At 41.6% G+C, this 22,693-nt stretch overlaps 2 protein-coding genes across 2 annotated transcripts in view; both read right to left on the reverse strand.

The window, feature by feature from the left end:
* Positions 1–5,468: 5,468 nt before the first annotated feature.
* Positions 5,469–9,718, reverse strand: C13H15orf61 (chromosome 13 C15orf61 homolog). The gene is made up of 2 exons (XM_058156119.1): positions 9,305–9,718; positions 5,469–6,627 (listed from the first exon to the last, which is right to left on the reverse strand). Exons 1-2 carry the CDS (start codon positions 9,663–9,665, stop codon positions 6,500–6,502), a joined length of 489 nt encoding a protein of 162 aa, XP_058012102.1. The 5' UTR covers positions 9,666–9,718; the 3' UTR covers positions 5,469–6,499.
* Positions 9,719–13,943: 4,225 nt separating this feature from the next.
* Positions 13,944–22,693, reverse strand: part of IQCH (IQ motif containing H) — an 84,410-nt gene continuing 75,660 nt past the window's right edge. The window contains exons 9-12 of the mRNA XM_058156780.1: positions 21,462–21,620; positions 17,187–17,309; positions 15,920–16,028; positions 13,944–13,986 (exon numbers count right to left, since the gene is read on the reverse strand). Of these exons, the coding sequence (XP_058012763.1) occupies positions 15,945–16,028; positions 17,187–17,309; positions 21,462–21,620 (366 nt within the window). The 3' untranslated portion in view covers positions 13,944–13,986; positions 15,920–15,944. The remainder of the gene's footprint in view (positions 13,987–15,919; positions 16,029–17,186; positions 17,310–21,461; positions 21,621–22,693) is intronic.

The following is a 22,693-nucleotide window of genomic DNA, read 5'->3' on the forward strand; positions in this document are numbered from 1 at the left end:
GAAAGAGATTATCAGAATTGTGGAAGAGTGGCAGGTCTGACAGGGGGTTTGCTCTTAAGAGCGAATTTTCCTGGATTTATGACCCCACCGAATTCCACTCCTTCCAACTTCAGCACGCCCCTGTTTTTATCAGGGAAAAGGAGAGGAATGTTGCTTCTGCTCTAGAGAACTTATTAAATTGATTGATATTCCAAGCAGACGGGAATTTCACAAGCGTTCGAACTTTGATGTAGAATCAGCACGGCAAGTACCGACTCCCTTTTTGAAATTTGAAACCTTTCTTTGTCTTTGATTAATTGACTTTTAAAATGGCGTCTAAAAGTGAAAGTAAACTTTTTTAGTACGATGAAGCAGCGTTACTTGTGGATTGTTACAAACGGAGTTTTTTATACTGAAAGGAGGGAAGGAGAGTTATTAAGTTTGAATTCCTGATTCTTTTGAAGACAGAATGGCAGCTAAACCTTTAAAGCCTTCTGGAAGAAGGGATCTGAACCAAGTCTTGAGGAAATATTGAAAGAACAATTAAAACTTTCTGAAGATAGGCAAAAGAGATGATGGAGAATTTTAATGCAAAAATAAGAGAAGATATTCTTATGGCAGTTCAAGGACTGAGTAAAAAATTGAAGGATTGGAAGTGGAAATGCAACAGATCTCTCAGTCAAATAAGTATTTAGAAGATGAAATGAAAGGTGTTCAGAAAAAAGTGGATCAAAATGAAGATCAGGTTGTGATATTACAATATAAACTTATGGAAGGAGCTCTTAGAATTCGTGGTATGCGAGAAGAGCGTGAGAAGACTTAAGAAAAATTATATCAGAAGCATTGGCTGAATTTATTGAAGCGGACCCCAAGAGGTAGCTTACCAAATTGATAAAATATATAGAGTTAATTCTTGGATTGCAAGACAGAGAAAGCTTCCTCGGGACATTGTGGTTTATTTTGTGAAAAGGACTATGAGAAATCAAATTCTGCAAGTTTCATATCAGACAACTTTAAAAATTGGAGAACAGGAGTTGAAGGTGTTGAAAGAGATTCCTTCAAAGATGTTAAGAGACAGGAAGCAATTTGCTTTTTTTACACAAGAACTTAAAAAACATCAGATTCAATTCAGATGGGAGGTGCCAGTTGGACTGACACTATTCTATCAAGGAAGGAGATATAGAATTGACACGGTTTTAAAGGCAAAGGATTTTCTTTCTACAGTTTTGAAAGTCGAAATAGAAGTGATAAAAAACCTTCAAGAGACTCAAGAAGGCGTGGTGACCCAAGAGCCTTTATTGCTGCCAGTATTAGAGGAACCACAAGAGCAAAGGGTGACAAGAGGAGCCCTTAAGCGTAAAGAAGAGCAACAGTCTCAAAGTAAAAGTCAGGATCCCATTATGGAAGCTGTGGGAGGAGCTAGACGGAAGATACCGGAGGAGGAGCTTCCGTTGTCTGCTTCAAAGCTTCAGGAGGCCAGTAATGGCAAATAGAATCTTGTCATGGAATGTTAATGGCTTGAATTCAGCTCAGAAAAGAAGGAAAATATTTCACTACTTGAAACAATTTGTTTGCAAGAGACACATATAAAATTATCAGACCAAAAATATTTAGTTAATTCAAAATTGGGTAACCATTTTGTTGCATCAGCTTTGGAAAAGAAGCATGGAATTGTTGTATATATCAGGAAGGATATACCAGCTAAGCTAATTGAGGCAGATATTCAAGGAAGATTTATTGCTATTGAACTGGTGATAGATGCAAAAGACTTTGTTGATAGGTATTTATGCACCTAATCAGCAACAAGAAAAGTTTTACAAAATGTTACCTGAGAGGTTGACCCTCTGGGATTTTAGTTCGTTTATTTTATTAGGAGACTGGAATGGACTAATTGATACAAGCAGGCATAAGAGAACTTCCTCCAAGAAGTTACATATACATGAAAAATTACCAACATCCTTTTTGAAATGATGGAAGACTTTGAGTTTAGAGATATATGGAGGTTACGGAATCCAGATGAGAGAGATTTTACTTTTTTCTGATAGGCATCAATCTTTTCACGCATTGATTTATTTTAATTTCTAATGACTTGCTTTCTAGGGTGAAGAAAACGAAGATATTTTCGAGGTGTTTCACTGACCTTTCCCCAGTATGGATGGAATTATTACAATGGAAAAAAGGTGGTAGAACATGGAGGTTGAATGAAAATCTGTGTAGATATGAGGATAATGTAGCTTATTGTAAGAATCAGTTAAAAGAATTTTTTGATTTTAATATGTACAAAGGGACACCTATAGGAACTGTGTGGGAAGCGAGCAAAGCGTTTATTAGAGGATATTGATTTATTTGGACAACAGGCAAAGGAATAATAAACAAAAGCAGCGAGATATTTGGAAGAAGAAATTCAAAGGAAGCAACAGTTATTAATTCAAAACCCACAAGATCATAAACTTAAAGAGGCTATAAAAATATTACAGAGTCAATTTAATATGTTAATGGCAGACCAGGTGGCAACGAATATACAATATGCTAAACATAATACTTTTGTAATGCAAATAAACCTGGGAGATGGTTGGCATATAATTTAAGGAAGAAACAGAAAGCACGTGTCATACAAAAATAGAATATAAAGGTAAAGAGACATATCAACAGGATAAAATTAAAAGGCATTCTCAGAATTTTATACTGCACTATATGCAAAAGACAAAATATTGGATAGGGATATTTATGATTATTTGAAAGATTATAAGGTGAATATTCTAACATTAGAACAGAGGAGGAGCTGAACCGGCCGATAGCTACTGGAGAAATAGTGGAGGCAATTAAACAATTAAAATGGGAAAACCCTGGTACAGATGGTCTTACAGCAACTTATTATAAAAACACAGGATGAAATATTAGGCCCACTTAAAGAATTATTTAATCAGATACAATTAGGAGTGGGAATACCCCGTCATGGAAAACATCTTTTATTTCACTGATACCAAAGAGGAGCAAGACTGCTCTAAACCTGGTAACTATAGGCCGATTTCACTTTTAAATAATGATTATAAGATTTTTGTAAAAATAATAGCAAATAGATTAATGTTAGTTTTACAACAAAGAATTCATACTGATCAATCTGGTTTTATAAAAGGGAGGCAGATGAGGAATAATGTTAGACAGATTATTAATATATTGGAATATTTGGAAAAGAAGAATACTTCAGCGGCACTTATTTTTTTGGATGCAGAGAAAGCCTTTGATCGATTGCATTGGGATTTTTTATTTAAATTAATAGAGAAAATGCAATTTGGAGACTGTTTTATTAGAATAATTAAAGCGATTTATGGAGAGCAAACAGCACAGATTATAGTAAATGGTAGTTTGACAGAAGTTATTAAGATTGCGAAAGGAACAAGACAGGGATGTCCCTTATCACCATTATTGTTTGTTTTGACTCTGGAACCATTATTAGATAAAATACGAGAATTAATGAAAATAGAGGAATTAAGATTAGACAATATGAGTACAAAGTTAGAGCTTTTGCAGATGATGTAGTGGTTACGTTAATGAATCCTATAAATTCAAGTAGATTTTGTTGGAAGTAATTGATAAATATGGAAAGGTATCAGGATTTAAAATAAATCAGAAAAAACAAAAGTGATAATTAAAAATATGTCTATACAACAGAAACAAAAACTAGAGGAAATGACAGGATTTGAGGTAGTAAAAAGGTTAAATATTTAGGGTCTATATTAGCTCATCGAACAAGAAACTTTATAAGAATAATTATGACTTGCTATGGCAAAAAGTTCAGAATGATATGAATGGCTGGAAGAAATTGCAGTTATCCCTATTGGGAAGGATTGCGGCTATTAAAATGCTTGTGTTACCTAGATTTTGTTTCTGTTCCAGATGATACCTATAATTAAAAAGGATAAAAATTTGGAAGATTGGCAGAGTGGGATTAATAAATTTATATGGCAGGGTAAAAAGGCGAGGTTAAAATGAAAATAATACAGGATTCACGGGAAAGAGGTGGTTTAAGAATGCCTAATTTTAAACTATATTATGAAGCAGTAACCCTCTCAGTAATAAGTGACTGGTTTAACTTAACAGAGGAAAGAATTTTGAATATAGAAGGTTATGACTTGTTATATGGATGGCATGCGTACTTATTTTATGGAAAAAAGTGGATAGGGCTTTTAAGAATCATGTGTTGAGAAGTGCTCTTTTGGTCTGGAATAAATATTCCTATAAATTAGATTATAAGATTCCTATATGGGCGAGCCCTAGACATGCAATAGAGAATATAAATATAGAACAGAAACAGGAAATGATTACATATAAAGAACTTTTGTATGCTGAAGGAGGTAGATTGCAATTAAAATCATTACAGGTATTAAATGAAGAAGGGAGGAATTATACTTGGTTTCAATATGGGCAAATAAGTGCTAGATGGAAAGAGGATCAAAAATTGGTATAATGCAAAGGGAGGAAAATTTAATAAAGCAAATTAGAAATCAGACCCAGGAGCATATAAAGAGATTGTATAATGTGTTGCTTGAAATAGATTCGGAAAAGGATTTGGTAAAGGATTGTATGATAAAATGGGCACAGAATATTCAGGAACCAATAATGTTGGAAACATGGGAGAAAATTTGGGTTAGAAATGTTAAGTTTACACAAGCACAGAATTTAAGGAAAATTTTTATAAGATGTTTTATAGATGGCATTTAGATCCCAAAAAATTATCATGTATGTATCCTAATATCCAAGCGAAATGTTGGAGGTGTGATTGTGATGATGCTACATATTTTCATATTTGGTGGACTTGCAAGAAAATTAAGGTCTTTTGGATAAGAATTTGGTGGATTATTCAAAATGTACTGAAGAAGAAGATAAAGTTCCTGCCACAATTTTTCCTTTTGGGAATTATAATGGATTGTACAGGGATTGAGACTAAACTGATTTTGAACTTAATAACAGCAGCAAGACTGTTGATTGGACAATACTGGAAGAAAGAAGAGATACCTACAATAGAAGAATGGATATTGAAAGTTATTAACTTGGCTGAGATGGCTAAAATCTCAGCGTTTTAAAAGACAATACGCAGGAAAGATATTTAATTGAATGGAAAAAATGGATTGATTATCTACAAAACAGATATCAGATTAAGAAATATCAGATTGCCTTTGAATAATTAGAAAGTTATTTTATGTAATGGGGAGGGGGTTGGGAGACGAAAAGCTTTGGATGTGGTTATTTGGATTGGACTTTACCTTGTGATTGACCCGGGAAGCCGGGGGTGGGGGAGGGAGGGGGGTGTTTTGTTTTGTTTTTTTTTTTGGGAGGGAGGGGGAAAAAAGGGGGAAAATGTTTTTGTTTTTTTTAAAACTCTTTCAATAAAAAAAAAAAAAAAAAAAAAAAATAAGTTCCAGCCAATCTAGCAAAATGCTAATAGTCACTTTTATTATTAATGAAGCTTAATGTAACACACCAGCTACTCCTCTGGGCGAACTATTTATTTAACTTGTATTAAGAATATCCTTTGGTATCAAATACACGGGAGCGTTTCCTTGATTACAGATTTAGAGCTGCAGTTAAAACAAAACAAATGTACTGCTTGTCTTCTGAATGAAAGCAATTCATAATTCAATTCTGATGGATTTAAGAAATATACTTACACAAAATCTAACAAGAGCCTTTTGAAAAATAAATTATATTTTGTCTTACAGCAAACGTCCCAGATGAAAATAGCTTGCTGAAATAATTTAAAATGAACAAATGTTATGCAGATCTAGATCTATATTCATAACTACATTATTTCTGCAACACTTTATCAGGAAATCTTTAGAAGTCAAGAGTTTGAAAACAAACTAGAGTGACTGAGTGAATATAATTTTCTGCATTAAGCACATGACAAAGTCATATTGTGTGTCTAAATCATGTTGAGTCAAATAATAAAGCATATTTAACTATCTTCCATTGAAAGCAATAGGGTACTTAATTTCGGCCAGGTCACAATCACTCTAGCGGGCTGCAGGTATAAGACCAATCTCCACATTCAACCCTCTGAAATTTCAGGCATTTTCTTCTTCTTCAAAACTCTGGATTTTAATACAAACAACTTCTATTTATCAGAGAGGACTGAACCTCTGCTTTGAATATCAGTTATAGCTTTTAAAAAATTCATTAAGAAGAAATGTTGCTTTTAAATTGTACTTAAGTATTGGACAATAAGGTAAGATGGCAAAAAACCAGTATTAATTAAGAGGCGAAAATCAGCTTTGGATGAAAGAAGTTAATTCAAATAATTTCCCAGAGTTTTGTTTGGTTTTGTATTTGTGCATAATTCAACATGTATTTGATGTTTTACAGAATCAAAGAAAAGTAATATGTTTCAGCAATAGGGACATGCCTTGAAAAAAATACATACCCGTATACTGTTTGCATAAGAATGTTGACATAGCAAAAAGTTGAGAAAATATTTGTTTCTATAGTAATTTAGCACACTAACAGTTTTTGAAACCAGGTTTTAGTACATGGCGCCTTCGTCTTCTTTATTCAGGAAGTAAATAGTGACCGGACCACAGCACGTCTGAACAGTCTCGGTGACGCTTGCAAAGCACCAAGAGCTAATTCCGTATAATAACGTTGGGATTCCTAGTGGAAAGAGAAACAGGTTAAGAGTCACACAACTCTCACTATTCAGAACAGCTTTACCAATAAACTCAGGATACATCAGGAAAAAGGGATGCGGTGGCTCAGTGGCTAAAACACTGAGTTTGCCGATTGAAAGGTTGACAGCTCAGCAGTTCGACTCCCTAGTGTCGCATAACAGGATGAGCTCCCGTTCCTTGTCCCAGCTTCTGCAAACCTAGCAGTTCGAAAGCACGTAAGAAATGCAAGTAGAAAAATAGGGACCACCTTTGGTGGGAAGATAACAGCGCTCCGTGCGCCTTTGGCCACATGACCACGGAGACGTCTTCGGACAGTGTTGGCTCTTCGACTTTGAAACGGAGATGAGCACCGCCCTCCAGAGTCGGGATCGACTAGCACATATGTGCAGGGTAACCTTTACCTTTTTACATCAGGAAAAGAAAATAAACATAAAGACCCAGCAATTTTAGGATAAACTGTAAGAAAGAGCCTTGAACAAGAGTTTTTTTGGAAAGAAAAAGATCTGTCATGAACAGGTGGTCCAAGTGACTGCTAGGAAGGCCTCGGGGTTCCAATGTTGAGCATCACCTTGCAAAAAAAAAAAAAAAAAGGAAAGAAAAAAAAAGGAATACAGGTAGTCCTTGATTTACAACAGTACATTTAGTGACCGTTCAAAGTTACAGCAGCACTGAAAAAGGGGACTTATGACCGTTTTTCAGAATTATGACCTTTGAAGCACCCCCATGGTCATGTGATCAAAATTCAGATGCTTGGCAATTGCTTCATATTTACGACGGTTGCCGTGTCCCAGGTCATGTGATCCCCTTTTGTGACCTTCTGACAAGCAAAGTCAATGGGGAAGCCAGATTCACTTAACAACTGAGTGACTAACTTACCAACTGCGGTGATTCACTTAACAACTCTGGCACGAAAGGTCATAAAAGGGAGCAAAACTCTCTTTAACAAACGTCTCACTTAACAACAGAAAACTGTTGTGGTTGTAAGTCAAGGACTACCTGTACAGAAGTCAAGTGACTCCAGTAAGCAGCTGGCCAGAGCCCGTGGCATCCAAGTTTCCAGAACATTTTGAACTGGAGAACTTTCTTGGGGGAAAGGGTACAGAATGCAACTGGAAAATGAAGGAGGGGAGGAGGAATGTTTCTCCCTCCTTTCCTTAATTGGCTTATTTTGATTGACAGCCACACAGAGTCGCTGGGAGCCATGCAAGTTTGCAGGTCAACACAGACCTGGCTTGTGGTGAACAAAACAGTGAAAACTTGCTCATAAATGAAAGAGAATTCCTAGCAGCAGCAGCAGCAATAAGAATAGAATAGAATAGAATAGAATAGAATAGAATAGAATAACAGAGTTGGAAGAGACCCAACCCCCTGCTCAGGTTGGAAACCCTCTACCATTTCAGTCAAATGGTTGTCCAATCTCTTCCAGTGTTGAAGCATTCACAACTTCTGGAGGCAAGTTGTTCCACTGATTAATTGTTCTGTCAGGAAATTTCTCCTTAGCTCTAGGTTGCTTCTCTCCTTGATTAGTTTCCACCCATTGCTTCTTGTCCTGCCCTCAAGTGCTTTGGAGCAGGGAAGCAGGAGCAGGAAACCTTGGCCACTTTAAACCTGGCAGACTTCAACTCCCAGAATTCCCCAGCCAGCTTTGCTGGTTCAAGTCCTAAAGTTGCCAAGGTTGGAGACCCCTGTCTAGTCCAACCCCCTGCAGGAAACCTTATACCACTCTGAACCAATGGTGTCCAATCTCTTCTTCAAAGCCTCCAGTAATGGAGCTCCCAAACTTCTGGAGCTAAACCGTCCCACTGATTAATTGTTCTGGGAGTTGAAGTCCTCCAGGCTTAACGTTGCCAAGGTTGGAGACCCCCGCTTTGGAGAATAGCTTGACTCCCTCTTCTTTATGGCAGCCCCTGAGATATTGGAACACTGCTATCATGTCTCCCCAGTTCTTCTTTTCATTAAACTAGGGATACCGAGTTCCTGCAACTGTTCTTCTTTATGTTTTATCCTCCAGTCCCCTAATCCTCTTTGTTGCTCTTCTCTTTCTAGAGCAGGGGTCTCCAACCTTGCCAACTTTAAGACTTGTGGACTTTCAACTCCCAGAATCCCTCAGCCAGCAAAGCTCAGCCAGCAAAGCAAAGCTGGCTGAAGAATTTTGGGAGCTGAAGTCCTCCAGGCTTAACGTTGCCAAGGGTGGAGACCCCTGTTTCTAGAGTCTCCACACCTTTTTTTACATCGTGGCGACCAAAACCGAATGCAATATTCGAAGTGTGGCCTTACCAATAAAGTGGTATTAACCCTTCACGGGATCTTGGATTCTATCCCTGATACCAGCAGACCTTCAGGCCACCCACCCTCTTTCCCCATGACGGGGTTCATTTTTCTGGCTATTTAAAGCAGGGCTCTCCAACCTTGGCCGCTTTTAAGACTTGTGGACTTCAACTCCCAGAATCCCTCAGCCAGGAAAGCTCCCAGAATCCCTCAGGCAGCAAAAAAGGGATTCTGGGAGTTGAAGTCCACAAGTCTTAAAAGCGGCCAAGGTTGGAGACCCCTGATTTTAAAGCAGGGGGTTTATTCTTGGGAGGGCTGGAGGGGTCCGAGCCCCCCCCCACTCCCACCCCGGAGAGCCTTGGCAAGAGGGCGCCCGCGGGCCCCGCGCTCACCCAGGTTGAGCAGCTTGAGGGCGGCCAGCAGGGCGTCCTGGGCGTCGAGGTCTCGGCGGGGCCCGCGGGAGCAGTGGTACTTGACGAAGGGGAAGCAGCCGGTGCGCAGCACGTGGTAGTTGGCGCCTCGCACCGCCCAGTTGAAGCTGGAGCGGCCGAACTGGTCGTTGCGCACCGCGCTGTACTTGACGCAGAAGGAGGTCCAGGGGGGGAGCCGGCGCTGCAGCAGGTGGAGGGTCAGCACTTCCGAGGCGGCCGGCCGCGGCGGCGACGGAGACCCCGGCCGCCACAACAGCGCCCGCAGCAGCCCCGCGTGCAGCCGACCCAGCGCCCGCCTCGCCGCCCGCGCCACGGCACCCATGCGCCGCTTCGCCGGGGCCGAACCGCCCGCCCGCCCGCCCGCCTGACGCGCCTGCGCCGGACGCCAGCCCTGCGTGCGCGCCCACGGCCGGCGTCGGGAGGCGCGGGCTGCCGCGCGCCCCCGCGCACGGCGTCGGGGCCTTTCGCTTGGCCGCTTTAAAGCTGGCGGACTTCAACTCCCAGAATTCCCCAGCCACCGTTGAGGGACCGCGGTGTTAAGGAGGAGGCTGAGGTGATTTGTTCATACGGAGAAGAGGAATAACGGAGACCTTATTGTGAACGAATCACCTCAGCGTCCTCCTTAACACAGTGGTCCTTGTGTAAGGGATCCAGAAACACTGAGTTAGAGCAGCGGTCTCCAAACCTTGGTAACTTTAAGACTTGTGGACTTCAACTCCCAGAATTCCTCAGCCAGCTTTGCTGGCTGAGGGATTCTGGGAGTTGAAGTCCACAAGTCTTAAAGTTACCAAGGTTGGAGACCCCTGACATAGAGACTAAGCCACTATTTCTCAACCTCAGCAGCTTTAAGACGTGTGGACTTCAACTCCCAGAATTCCCCAGCCAGCATTCTATTGTTTTAAACAAAACTTGCTGCTTAGAAAACACAGTTATGACCTGACTTAGGACTGGATCCAGCCACATTAGAACACTCAACAGACCATTGTTAAACGAATAATGACATTCTGGGAAGCTAGCTGATACATAGGCATCCTAGATGGTAATAATCTAAGCCAGAGGGCTTCAAACTTGGCAGCTTTAAGACTTGTGGACTTCAACTCCCAGAATTCCCCAGCCAGCATAGCTGGCATAGCATAAGCTGGCTGCAGAATTCTGGGAATTGAAGTCCATAAGTCTTAAAGCTTAAAGCCAAGTTTGGGGACTTCTGATCTAAACCCTCAATGGTTTCCAACTTTGGCCACTTTAAGCCTGGTGGACTTCAACTCTTAGCAAAGCTGGCTGGGGAGTTCTGGGAGCTGAAGTCCACCAGGCTGAAAGTAGCCAAGGTTTGGAGACCCCTGGCTTAGAGGCTGGGTGGCCAGGCAACCCTGGAGCATTCATTCCCTGCGCGGGAGCCATGTCGGGCGCGCATGGGGGGGGAGTGTATTCGCGCATGGGAGGGGGCTTCCCGGAGAGTGACGGCAAAGTGCGAGCAGTTTCTCCCTCCCCCCCCCCCCGATAATTATGCGGCATCCTTCAAACTGGGCGATCTTCGGAGAGTGAGATTGCGCTAATGAATCAAATTCCTGCGCAATAAGAAGACAGCGCGCAGCTTCTTTCCCGGAATGCATTGGCAGCCCTCCCGTGCCCAACCCCCAGCATGAATCCTAGCAACGGATTTTGGTTCAACTTTCCCTTTTCATAATAAATAGATAATAAATAGCAGATTTTTTTTTTAATTTGCATTTATATCCCGCCCTTCTCCGAAGACTCAGGGCGGCTTACACTATGTCAAGCAATAGTCTTCATCCATTTGTATATTATATACAAAGTCAACTTATTGCCCCCAATAATCTGGGTCCTCATTTTACCTACCTTATAAAGGATGGAAGGCTGAGTCAACCTTGGGCCTGGTGGGACTTGAACCTGCAGTAATTGCAGGCAGCTGTGTGTGTGGAACCTGCGGGGACCCTTCGCGGGGGGGGGGGGACTGAATGGCTCAAGGCTTGGTAGTGAGCCATAGTTGGGGACCCCTGTCATAAATGATTAGAAGTGACTGTTCAAAGTTGCAGAGAAAGGTGACGTGACCATTTTTCACAGCTACAACTGTTGCAGCATCCTCATAGTTGCGTGATCAAAGTCCAGACACTTGGTAACTGGTGTGTATTTCTACAATGAAATCTGTATTTCTCACTTCCTTGATATTGGCCGTATCTATGTGAATTTCATCTACAATGAAATCTGTATTTCTCACTTCCTTGATATTGGCCGTATCTATGTGAATTTGACTCCGTGTTGCAAATCAACAATCGGTTTAAGGCAGGGGTGTCAAACTCAATTTTATTAAGGGCCGCATCAGGGTTGTGTTTGACCTTGGGGGGGCATGGCCCGCTCAGTCAGTCGTGTCAGGGGTGCCTGTGGTAGCCTGAGCGCTCCCAAGCTCCATTTTCGGCTGCGACAGCCTCCTGCAACCCTCTGCCCTCGAAAATGGAGCTTGGGAGAGCTGTACGCGGCCCTCCTAAGCTCCATTTTTGCTGGCAGAGGCACCGCGGGCCAGTCCTTCACTGTTTCCAGGGTGGTCCCGTGGATTACATCTAACCACCCCATGAGCTGGATCTGGCCCCTGGGCCTTGAGTTTGACAACCCTGGTTTAAGGCCATGTTTTTCAAACTTCACGATATGTGGAATTCAACTCCCAGAATTCCCCAGCTGGCCAAGACTGAAAAATACTGATTGGAGAACAAGAAACAGGACAACTTGTACTACCAATGGGAAAGATCTATTCTTTTTTTTTGAAGTGTAATTAAGAATAGGCAGTGACTTCAGCAGATTTGCTGATAATGCTCATAAATTTAGAATGGGAATCTCAAAAATAGACTGCGCTATATTCACACAGCACCTTTAGCCTGATTACTGAATAAAGCCATTGCCTGAGCTTGCACAATTCCTTAGATCATAAATACCAAAGCATCCGGGCTCACAAAACACACGAGATCTTTAAACAAAACTAGCCAAGTTTAGTCTATTGTGTAGGCACTAATTTAATTAACTTAGTTAAGCATATTGGCTGAACTCAGTCACTGTGAGGAACAGGTTTCTTCAAATTTGGATAATGGGTTTTAAATCTTGTTCAGCATAATTACTTCCAAGCAAATGTGCTTACTTTTTTTTTTTTGAGTAACAGAACAACTCCCAGAAATTTGTGAAGTGTGAAACTATTTGTAATGTAATCTGGTATAGAATATAAAGTCCACTTGTAAATGTTCCTATACTTTCCTTCAGTTCTTATGGATTATTGACATTGAAAATGGATTGGGATATAACTCCTTGAACCCAATGGATCTTCTGAGTAGATCATCCAATGAAACACACGGAAATGCCTCCTTCTTTTCCATGCAACAGTTGCATTTTAGGCACATTCCTTTAAGGAAAAATGAATTAAAAATTCTTAGAAATTAGAAGAGTCTTCTCACTTCTGACATTGGGAAATCATTTTTTCCAATATAAATACACTGCATTTTATTGGAAGAATAAATACTCACATAAAGCAGACAGGAAATTTAATCTAATATTAACGGTTTTTAAAACCTGGGTCACTACTAAGACCTACTTAGCTTCCCTAAATGTGGTTTTCAGAAATCCAAAAAACAGTTTCAGATTTACAACTGTAAAAGTGGAAGGCTTCAAAAGACGAAGAGTTTGAAGATGCCTGGTGAGAATCCCAAGGTGTGAAGCGTGTATTTTAATCTGTTGAAAGACACAAAAAATAACAAATCAACATTCAAGTATTTTTTTCTTCCAAAACAATTGCCGGTAATAACTTTCAATAATTGGTTTACTTTGCCCTAAAAGATAGCAGGTGTAAATTTCATATTTAGGTTTCTTTGCAAGATCCAATCTGGGTCGGTTACCCAGACCGGACGTTTAGTCTTCTGAACCTTCCGACTGGTGCTGGATCCCATCCTCAGGGAACTTCTTTCCACCAGAATATGTGCCTTGGGCTATTCTATGCGTCGTATTCATGTGGTGCCTGGTGAAGCCACACCCAATCAGACACAGCATAAATACAAGGTATAGTGTATCCCTGAAAATGGGGTCCAGCATGAATCCTAACACTTGGAAGACTAAACCTCTGCTCCCAGGGACCAACCCTGATGCAATCTTGCAACATGATCCTGGGACACGTATATTTGCCTTTATTCATGAGGTTTCCTTGTATATGTATTAATTAATATAAATTGCTTGGAATAGTGTTTGTATCACCCTATATTAAATCTTTGGCATACAACCGAGAGGATGTGATGGAGTGAGGGAACTGACCAATTGCATCCTATTACACATTTTTTCTCTTCCAAGGGGCATGCACGGTGATGCCCAACTAAGTATGATTTTTAAAGCTTTAGGCTCAAGCTATCCTAAGGAAAAATGAATGTTGGTTTTTTTTTGGTCTGGCCGACCGGTCACCTATTCAAGCAAAGTGCATGAAGTGTGATTTGGGGAAAGAAAAATGCAAAAGGATTATTGGAAGACGCTATGAATAGAGATGGAAGGTTTACTCACTATTTTCTGGATCTTTTTGCTTTCGAGACCTCCTTTTTCTCTTCAAATTTTAACTTGTTCTGTTCTGTAACCCCCAAGATCCTCTCAATGTCTTGAATGGCTCCCTAGAAAGAGGTGGAAATGCTGCAGATTAGCACCACAGATTTCCTCATCCATCCTCTCATTCACGTTTGGGCTTCTGGACTGACCATAATGGGCATTCACCTAAGGCTGTTTTGATGGAAGGTGCTAAGCTAAAGCCAAGGAAACTGCATCACATTTTGCTCCACCCCTGGTGGTGCACATGTTTTTAATCCTGATGAGCAGGGGTCTCCAAGCTTGGTAACTTTAAGACTTGTGGACGTCAACTCCCAGAATTCCAACTCCAACTCCCAGCTGGCTGGGGAATTCTGGGAGTTGAATTTCACAAGCCTTAGAGTTGTCAAGTTTGGAGACCCCGGCTCATGATGTCATCCAAAGCTGAAGCTACCATCATCTGAATGTTACAGCCGGGACTCATAACCAATGGCAAAGTTTGGGTAGAAGTCAAATGGTGGCTTTAACATTTCCCAGGATCTTTGCAAAAATTTAATAGATTGCCCGAAGGGGCAAAGAGCATTTGGGAGTTGAAGAAGATTTTTGGACTTGTTTCTATTCAGGAAGATTAGGCTTCAAGTTTCAGAATCCTACAGCCTGCCCAAACAACTAAGTATATGCATGAATGAGATCAGACAAAGCGATGTCAACTGGCGGTGGTGTAGTGTCATAGAAGCCATTATGGGGACCACATCCATGTAATCAAGAAATGCTCTTTACTTTTTGACATCCCTTTTAGACACCTTTATGTGGGGTGCCTTCCCTGGGGTTGAGATGGACCACTGCTTTCCAGTTCATCACTCAGAATCGCTGTTGGGACTGAGTGTATGTCCAGTGCTATCTTTTGCACATTTGGAGTAGGAACCAAGCCTGTAGCACAAAAAATACAATTCTTAACATTGACCGTGGGCAGTACAGGTTGGAACTACAATTGATGGGTTGTAGGAACTGGATGCGTCTAGAGAAGAACTAGGGCTGATATGATAGTCTTTCAATATTTGAGGGGCTGCCACAGAAAAGAGGGGTTGATCTATTCTCCAAAGCACCTGAGAGCAGGACAAGACGTACTTGGTGAAAGATTACTGGAGAGAGAGATCCAACCTAGAATTAAGGAGAAATTTCCTGACCGTGAGAACAATTAATAGGTGGAATGGCTTGCCTCAGGAGCTGTGGTCGCTCCATCACTGAAGTGATTGGACAGGAAGAGATTGGACAGTCATTTGTCTGACATGATATACTGTCTCCTGCTTAAGCAAGGAGTTGGACTTGAAGCCCTCCAAGGTCCCTTCTAACCCTGTAATTCTATGTTGGCTGGAGCTGAGCTACAAGTGAGTGGCTGGTCGCAAAACACCAGCGCTCCAGAGGTGCCTTCAACAGAAGCGCCTCCCAGAGGCTCCCTAAGTAAATCCTTGCTTTGATAGCCACCCTATTGGGCAGAATGTATACAAGTGCAAGGCCTGGGCTTACAGCCATCCCCCTTCCATAGCTATTGGAACATAAACAGCCTATTTGTCTACCTCCTCCTAATGGATGTGTTTTAATATTTCAAACATCTCAACCATTTCATTTGACGAATCAATAGAAGGAGTCTTTAGGGAGAAGGGCATTTTTTGCCTCTCCAATTAGTAAATCCAAGAGTGGATGTATGCAAAATGAAAATCTAATTTCCTCGGGAGCTAGCCATTCATGCTAGAGAGAGTTGTGTTGAGTGTGTGTGTGTGTGTTTTAAACAAATATACCAAGCGCCCTCAGCCCAAGCAAATCCATGCTCCCGTACCAAAACCCTTAAATTTAACTAACAGATTCGCCGGGAATCTCACAATATTGACCCGCAAGCTGTGAAATACGTACTGCTACGAGCAGAAGCGAGGTTGGTTTAGCACTTGTTTATAATACAGCATGAGGTGTTTTCTGTCCTTGAACAGAAATTTAACGGGGATCGTTAGTTAATTAACACCTCACCTTAAAATTGGTCTCGGCATGCATATTAGGTGCTGATAATTCTTGATAGATGATGAAGAGATGCTGAGCAAAGGTCATGAGGACCCCCTGGAGATGTTCTCCAATTGTTCTGTTAATGATATCCAAAGAAACGTCTTTGCCAATGATTCTATTCGCACGCTTAAAAACAATCGCCCTCTCATTTGGGCCTGTCAGACGGAGGGATTTAATGAATATTTTCAATCTCCGAAGGTGGCAATCTTCAGGGAGATACAAAAGATGAGGCTCCATTTTAACTTGTCAGTAAAAAGGATTTGTGTAATAAATATTTTTTATTAATCAAGTAATGGAGGAGGGCAAAAGCTTGAGTCATTTGCGAGTCCTATCTTTGCTAAAGCATCTCAAATATGTGAACAGGTAGCACTGCTGGTGGTATGAGAACCCCAGTATTATTACTGGCAGAGCCTGCTGTTGGAAACTTGGGGTTGCCCAGATCCCCCATAAAAACAAGAGTTCAGCCGTTTCAGTGAGGCTTGGGCTGTGGCTGCTCTTGAAGAATAGTTACTAGGTTAAAATAGTTATGGATATTTTTAATCTGGCTTTTCTGACACAATTCTGTGCCTTAGCCATCAGGGTCCTTCAAGGAGCCATTCTCCCCGGGGTTTAATCTTTCAGAAGACAGGCAAAGAGAGAAGGAATCTTAAACTCCAGGGACCATCAAGGACCAGCGACTCCTTGGGAACTTACATCATTCCAAATGTGTTTCGTTTCTTGTCTTCAAACAAGATAAAAACGGTTCCTTCTTTTAGCTGTTGAGAGGGATAAGATGTTAAGGGTTTTTGTTTTTTTTACTGTGTCTGGAAATGCTAAACATACAATTTCCCAAGATCATGGGCTAAGGTGCGTTACGTGAGATGATGTGATTTAAGAAAAACAAAACAATTTAAGAGCAAGCCAATTAAGATTTTCACTTCCAAGCCGATCTAAAAAGTTGATGGTCAAGTATTCAGCAAGAGAAAGTGTCTGTAAACAGACTATATTTGTAATTCCTTCCTCCTCTCCCCATCTCCCTCCAAGTCCTAATCAGGATTTCAGTATCCGAACTCTATTAATAAATGCACACAATCACAGATTTCGTCAAAATTGATCATAGGGGCAAAAACATGGAGATTCTTTCCCCAAAGCAGTTAATATGTGGTTTACGCATTTTAGAGGTTACCCTCCATTTCTTCCCCAACCTATTTTCCTATTGTTATTTCACTGAAATTAGAGCAGGCGTCCTTCTTACCTGCACATCGTAGCCGATCCCGTGAGCCTTGCACATCTGGAGGAAAACATTATAGTAAATGAAGGAAAGGTTGCCGTTCTTAATCGAACTGCTCATGAGAACGTAGCGGCTGACCAGGGAAGTCTGGCAAAGGAAAAAAGGAGAAAGAGTTAAGGCTGAGGAAGAGATTCCAGCTTTGAGACTGGAGTGCAGATTTATACAAGAGTAGCTAAATCTTAAACCCCCTGGCATATTTCTTCTCCGTCTTCTTCAAAGAAACAATCTCGGCCTTTGGAACGACTCACTTGAACACAGATAAAGGAGGAGGATTAGTGCTGTAACTCAAGGAGGCATCTCCATTCATTAAGCCCTGTTCACATATCTGCCATCAGACTGCATGGTCCTGATGGAGAGAGCAGCCCTGTGCAGCTTTCCCAGCCTGGCTCCCTCCAGACCAGCTCGGTTTCTGTTCCCACTGGAAGATTTAAGGATTGCAGGAGTGGGAGACAGACATCCAAAGGGCACACAATTTGGGAAGGCTGTCTTGCAAAGATATAATCCAGCCCTCAGTAGTTAGTGAAGGAGTCACCCAGAGTTGTTCTCAATAGTTGAGATAGGAGGCATATAAATTTAATCAATAGTTCGGTCAATTAATTAATAAGGATGCAGAAGATATGATGTAGTTACTAAACCAAACCGGGCTTGTATCTTGAGTGGCAAACTGAAATTCCAAAATGAGTAGCAGCATATAATATAGAACAGATATTAAACCTCTCAACGTTTTGTTCTATAAATCTGAAGTCAATATAAATACCCAGAGAAGCATTTATGCCATTCATCACTTCGCACGGAGGCTGAGATCTACTCAGTGTGAAAGCTACAAAGATCTAGATTTCTGCTTGGAGAGATTCTGAACCCACTTCAGACATTTCAAAGGCCTCTCACATCCTCCCCACCCCCCACCCATCACTCTGCAAGGAAATTTAGGCTAATTGGTGGGAACCCAAATTTTTTCACACCACACTGAACATCAGTCCAAAACGATAATAAATCCAAAGTTGCTTCATGGTTTGATGCGGTAATGGAAATAGGATCGAGAATAAACATGAAAGGACTGTAGTATATAAATTAATGGTGAGAATATTTCAACATGATCCCCCTCTCCCCGAATCCTGGGATTTACCAACTGGTACAAAAATGACAGAATTAAAGTACTGAATTCCAGGTCTCAGGATTCTTTTGTTTTTTTAAAGCAAATTACAGATATCCTTGATTTACGATCATTTGTTCAGCAACCATTAAAAAAAAATATTCACAGAAAACAAACATTTAGTTTGGAGAAGTGAGATCGACAAAAGTCACTTATCCAGGCTGCCTTCTAAAAGGAATGGTAGCAGTCCCGCAACCACACGGGAATGGATTTGTGAGAGCATCAATACTTCACCAGCGGAATTTGCCACAGTTGACTTGCCCAGGCCAACTAACCATGCCCGACTTGCCGTGGGACAATTCAACGCATGATAAGTCAAAAGAGGGAGAAGTAGAATTGCAACTCACCTCCCCAGTCTTGAGGACTTCTAACTTGAGAAGGTTCGAAACCTAAAGCAAGACAAGATGTGCCACTTGTCCCTTTCTTGAGTTATCCCATGTTGGATTGTGGCAAATTGTCCTGTGGCAAGTTGACCAGGATGAGTTGGCTTCGGTGAGTCATCCTAAACCCCTTCACCAGCCCGAAACTGATGAGAACTTGTCTGAGAATGTAGTAGCTCTCATATATTTTTCTTGTGTCTCATATACACACCTAAATGTTAAAATTGGTCTTAAGGTTTCAGTCATACACATGCTTTCTCACCATGGCCCCTTCTACTTTTTCCTCCTCCTCTTTTCTTAAGAAATGTCCTTGGGCAGAGATGGGCATTTTTCAGGGCCTAACAGTAAACCTGAGTAGGGCATGGCCAGATTTTGTTATTTTTCCTCTCCTAAACATGGGAGGTTTTTAGAATAAATTCATAAATAACCCACTGTGGCACGTCTACTTTGGCTTGCAGCACAATTTTTATTCCCATCACAAAATGGCAGGAAATTCTTGTGCCAACCTTTGGAGTTTTACTGCTGATCCAGAGGGGATCCCGAGGGCCATAAAAAAGTCACTGGGGGCCCCCCCACTGGCTGCCCACCGTTGTGCCATCGACTGGCTATCACAATGTCAAGAAGGCTAATAATCCAATGTTTGCAAAACCATGCTAAGCAAAATTGTGTCTGGTTGTTGGCAGAAATCGGGGGGGGGGGAGAGCCGAGGGGTTGCAGCCATGCTAGCGGATGGCTGCCAAGTCATTTTGGTGATCATCCAGTAAAGACCTGAATTTCAATGGGCGCACGCAGAGTTCAGAATGTGCCATATGTAGAAAGGCAGTTTGGGAAGCTCCTTACAGAAACGAGTGTGTCTTGAGCAGCTTTTGTTGATATTCCGTATTTCAATGGGATTATTTTATTATTTTATTTTATTTTTGCTATACAGTATTAGAACCGTGAGAGTAAAGGGTGAGAGGGAGATTTTTAAGCTAGCTCTCCAATTTAATGGAAAGATATTGTGGATACAAAGTCCAGCCTTCGGTCCCCTCCTCCCGAATCTCTCATTCTCAAGTGTTATTTGTGCTAACCAGAGTGGCAACTGCTTCCTTCGCACACCATGCTCACCCATGCACTATTATGAGACAGGCAAGCAGGCACGGGGGTTGGGGGGGGGGTCTGGCTGCCTCCTCTCTGGGGCCAGCCGGCTGAAAGAGAGCCTTCCGGAACAGATACCCCAAGTTTTGAGAAATTTGTTCCTGGCAAAAGACGGCGGCAAATCAAACAAACGAATGCTTGATAAAATAATCCAAATCGCAGTTTAACAAGCGTAAACCTGAATGTAGCAGCAATAAGACCGAACCATTGTTTAAACGCCGGCATCAGTCTGATGAGGGGCTTATTTCAGCTACAAAGCAGACAAACACATGCATAATGAACTGCGGGATGAATTATTAATGTCTTGCTTATTTAGCCTCATCTGTCTCAAAGATAATGTATCCTAAGTATAATGAGTGATTGGTTTTCTACATAATTACAGTAGCGGCGGTATCTAGGAAATTTGCTCTGGCAAAGGAGATTTCTAAAAATAAAAACCATCACTCGTACTCGGTCGCCGCTCCATTTTATCAAAATCAAAGCGAGCAGCCCAGTGAACACATAATAAATTCGCGGGGACAGAAGCATTATTAACATCATAATTTCACATAAAGTGTTTTTACTTAATCATTCATTATAGATCATGCACTGTAAAAAGATTTGTCTCTGTTTTGTTTCTTCTGGTTCTTTAAAAGATCTGATGGGCTGGATCTCCAGTTTTAGCCCGAATGCTTGGCTGGATGGGGAAGAGGAAGAGGAGGAAGAAACGACGTGCTGTGGGCAACGGGCAGGTCAAAAGTGACAAAGAGGCATTAATCTGCAATTATTTTAATTTAAAGAATGGCTGCTTGGTTACTTTCCATTTTTAAGACCTGGAACTGTAGCTGAATCAGAACTCACTTGTGCTCCTCTTACCCCACATCGTAGCTTCAGGAGAATAGACCAAAATTTGGTTATCAATCTTGACATTGTGGGGAATGCACAAAATCTGTCTATAAAGCCATTTCCCTGTACAGCAGCTATAGAAAGTCTACACACCGGTGCAGGTTTTTGAGATGTAAAAAAATCAGATCAAGATAAATCGCTTCAGAATTCTTTCCCCACTTTTAACATAACAAATAAACGCAGCAATTCAATTGAAAAACAAACTGAAATCTTTCGGGGAATTGTGGGAAATTACAATAAGGTGGTTGCATGAAGATGCAGATATCAAATGCCAGGGAAATCAGGAGATTCAGGCATTTCAAATGGGTATAAAGATTTATTGCAGGCTTAAGCTCTCTACAAGAATCTGAACTACTAACAGCCAAGGGAAATTCGTGGGAGTAAAGAATAGAAAGGAATTCAAGGTCGGCTGCACTTTGATCTCTTGTGGGCACGCAGGGACTCATGACTGATGACGCATTTGACCCCTCCCTGAGGCTCAGGCTGGTCATCTTCTACAGCAGGGGTCTCCAACCTTGGCAACTTTAAGCCTGGAGGACTTCAACTCCCAGAATTCCCCAGCGAGCTTTGCTGGCTGGGGAATTCTGGGAGCTGAAGTCTGCCAGGCTTAAAGTTGCCAAGGTTGGAGACCCCTGGTTTAAGTCATAAACTGCTTATTTGTTTCTTCACTCGAGCATCACTTACGGATCGGGTCTGTTCCTTCTGCACAGGTGGCTTCTTTGAAGGGAGCTGTACCTGGAAGCGACTTGACGCACAGTCGAAGGTCCCCTCTGTCACGTAGAGCGCAACCCGAGTCATGGCCAAATGATCGCTGTAGCGCAGATCTAAATCTGTGGCCCAAACCTTGGGAGAAAAAGAGATGGGTCAAATACAGCTTCTCTTTTAGGCTTAAAAATAAACCTGTCAGCATGAAGGTAAGGTAGCTGTCAACCCTGAAGTTGGCCGAATTGCGGCCATTTTCCTTCTTTGTAGCTCTCTCGGGAGATTTCTCTCTTCATTGCTTCAGGGCCGACACAGCCTGGAGCGAAGGGGCCAGGGAGGAAGGTATAGAGATAGCTGGGGTGTTGTAGCCTAAATAACATTCTTTCCCCTGGGAATTAAGGATGTTGGTGCAGATGTTCGAAAGGTGGAGACTGAGGTCACCTAGCAACTGGACTGTATGGTGATTAGACCATGTGACTGGAGACTCTGGAGGGAAGTGACGAAGTTTTACTTTTAACTGGATGTAAAACCAGCGGGAACTTAAGAGCCGGTTTTCCACCAAGACTGTGCCAAGTTGATATGTCCCAATAAAATGTTCTTTGAGGACTTTGCCTGCCTCGGAGTTCTTATTAAAGTGGGATGTGTTACTTAGAACCCTGAGTAAGTAGCCTTACTTTATCTGAAGAGCACAAGAGGCATCAATAATGGACTTATTTTCTGAAACGGCTCAGACAATTTGTGAACATTTCGTATCTGCCTACAATCTCAAATACAAAAATGCCTCCTCTCTGGGGAATAGAACTGCATTCTTTTTAATACCTGAAACGTCAAAAAAAAATCTGTCAGGCTGTCTCTGATTATATTTAGGAAAGAAAACACCTTGACCTCATTTGGAAATGAAGAAAAGTACTTTTACTAAATACATCTTGACTACAGCCAGGTAAAGTTGGATCCGAGACAAAATATGGCTAACATTCCATATTCCCTCGTTAGTCCCTCCTCCCCACAAGAGGTCAGGCAGGTCTGGTCCAATGCCAGCTCCTTCTCGGCCCCGTGGTAATCTTCTTCCTCCAGTCTCTGGCTGTTAATCATCTCAGGAATGCTGTCTCCGTTGGAAAGCCCTCGCTCTAACATTCTTGCTGATTTCAAACTGTTAATCTCCCCTCCCTTTGTTCTTATGTCAGACGACACTCTTAAAGGGCCCTCTTCACTTA

Source organism: Ahaetulla prasina, chromosome 13, assembly GCF_028640845.1.
Source record: "Ahaetulla prasina isolate Xishuangbanna chromosome 13, ASM2864084v1, whole genome shotgun sequence".
Lineage (NCBI taxonomy): Eukaryota > Metazoa > Chordata > Lepidosauria > Squamata > Colubridae > Ahaetulla > Ahaetulla prasina.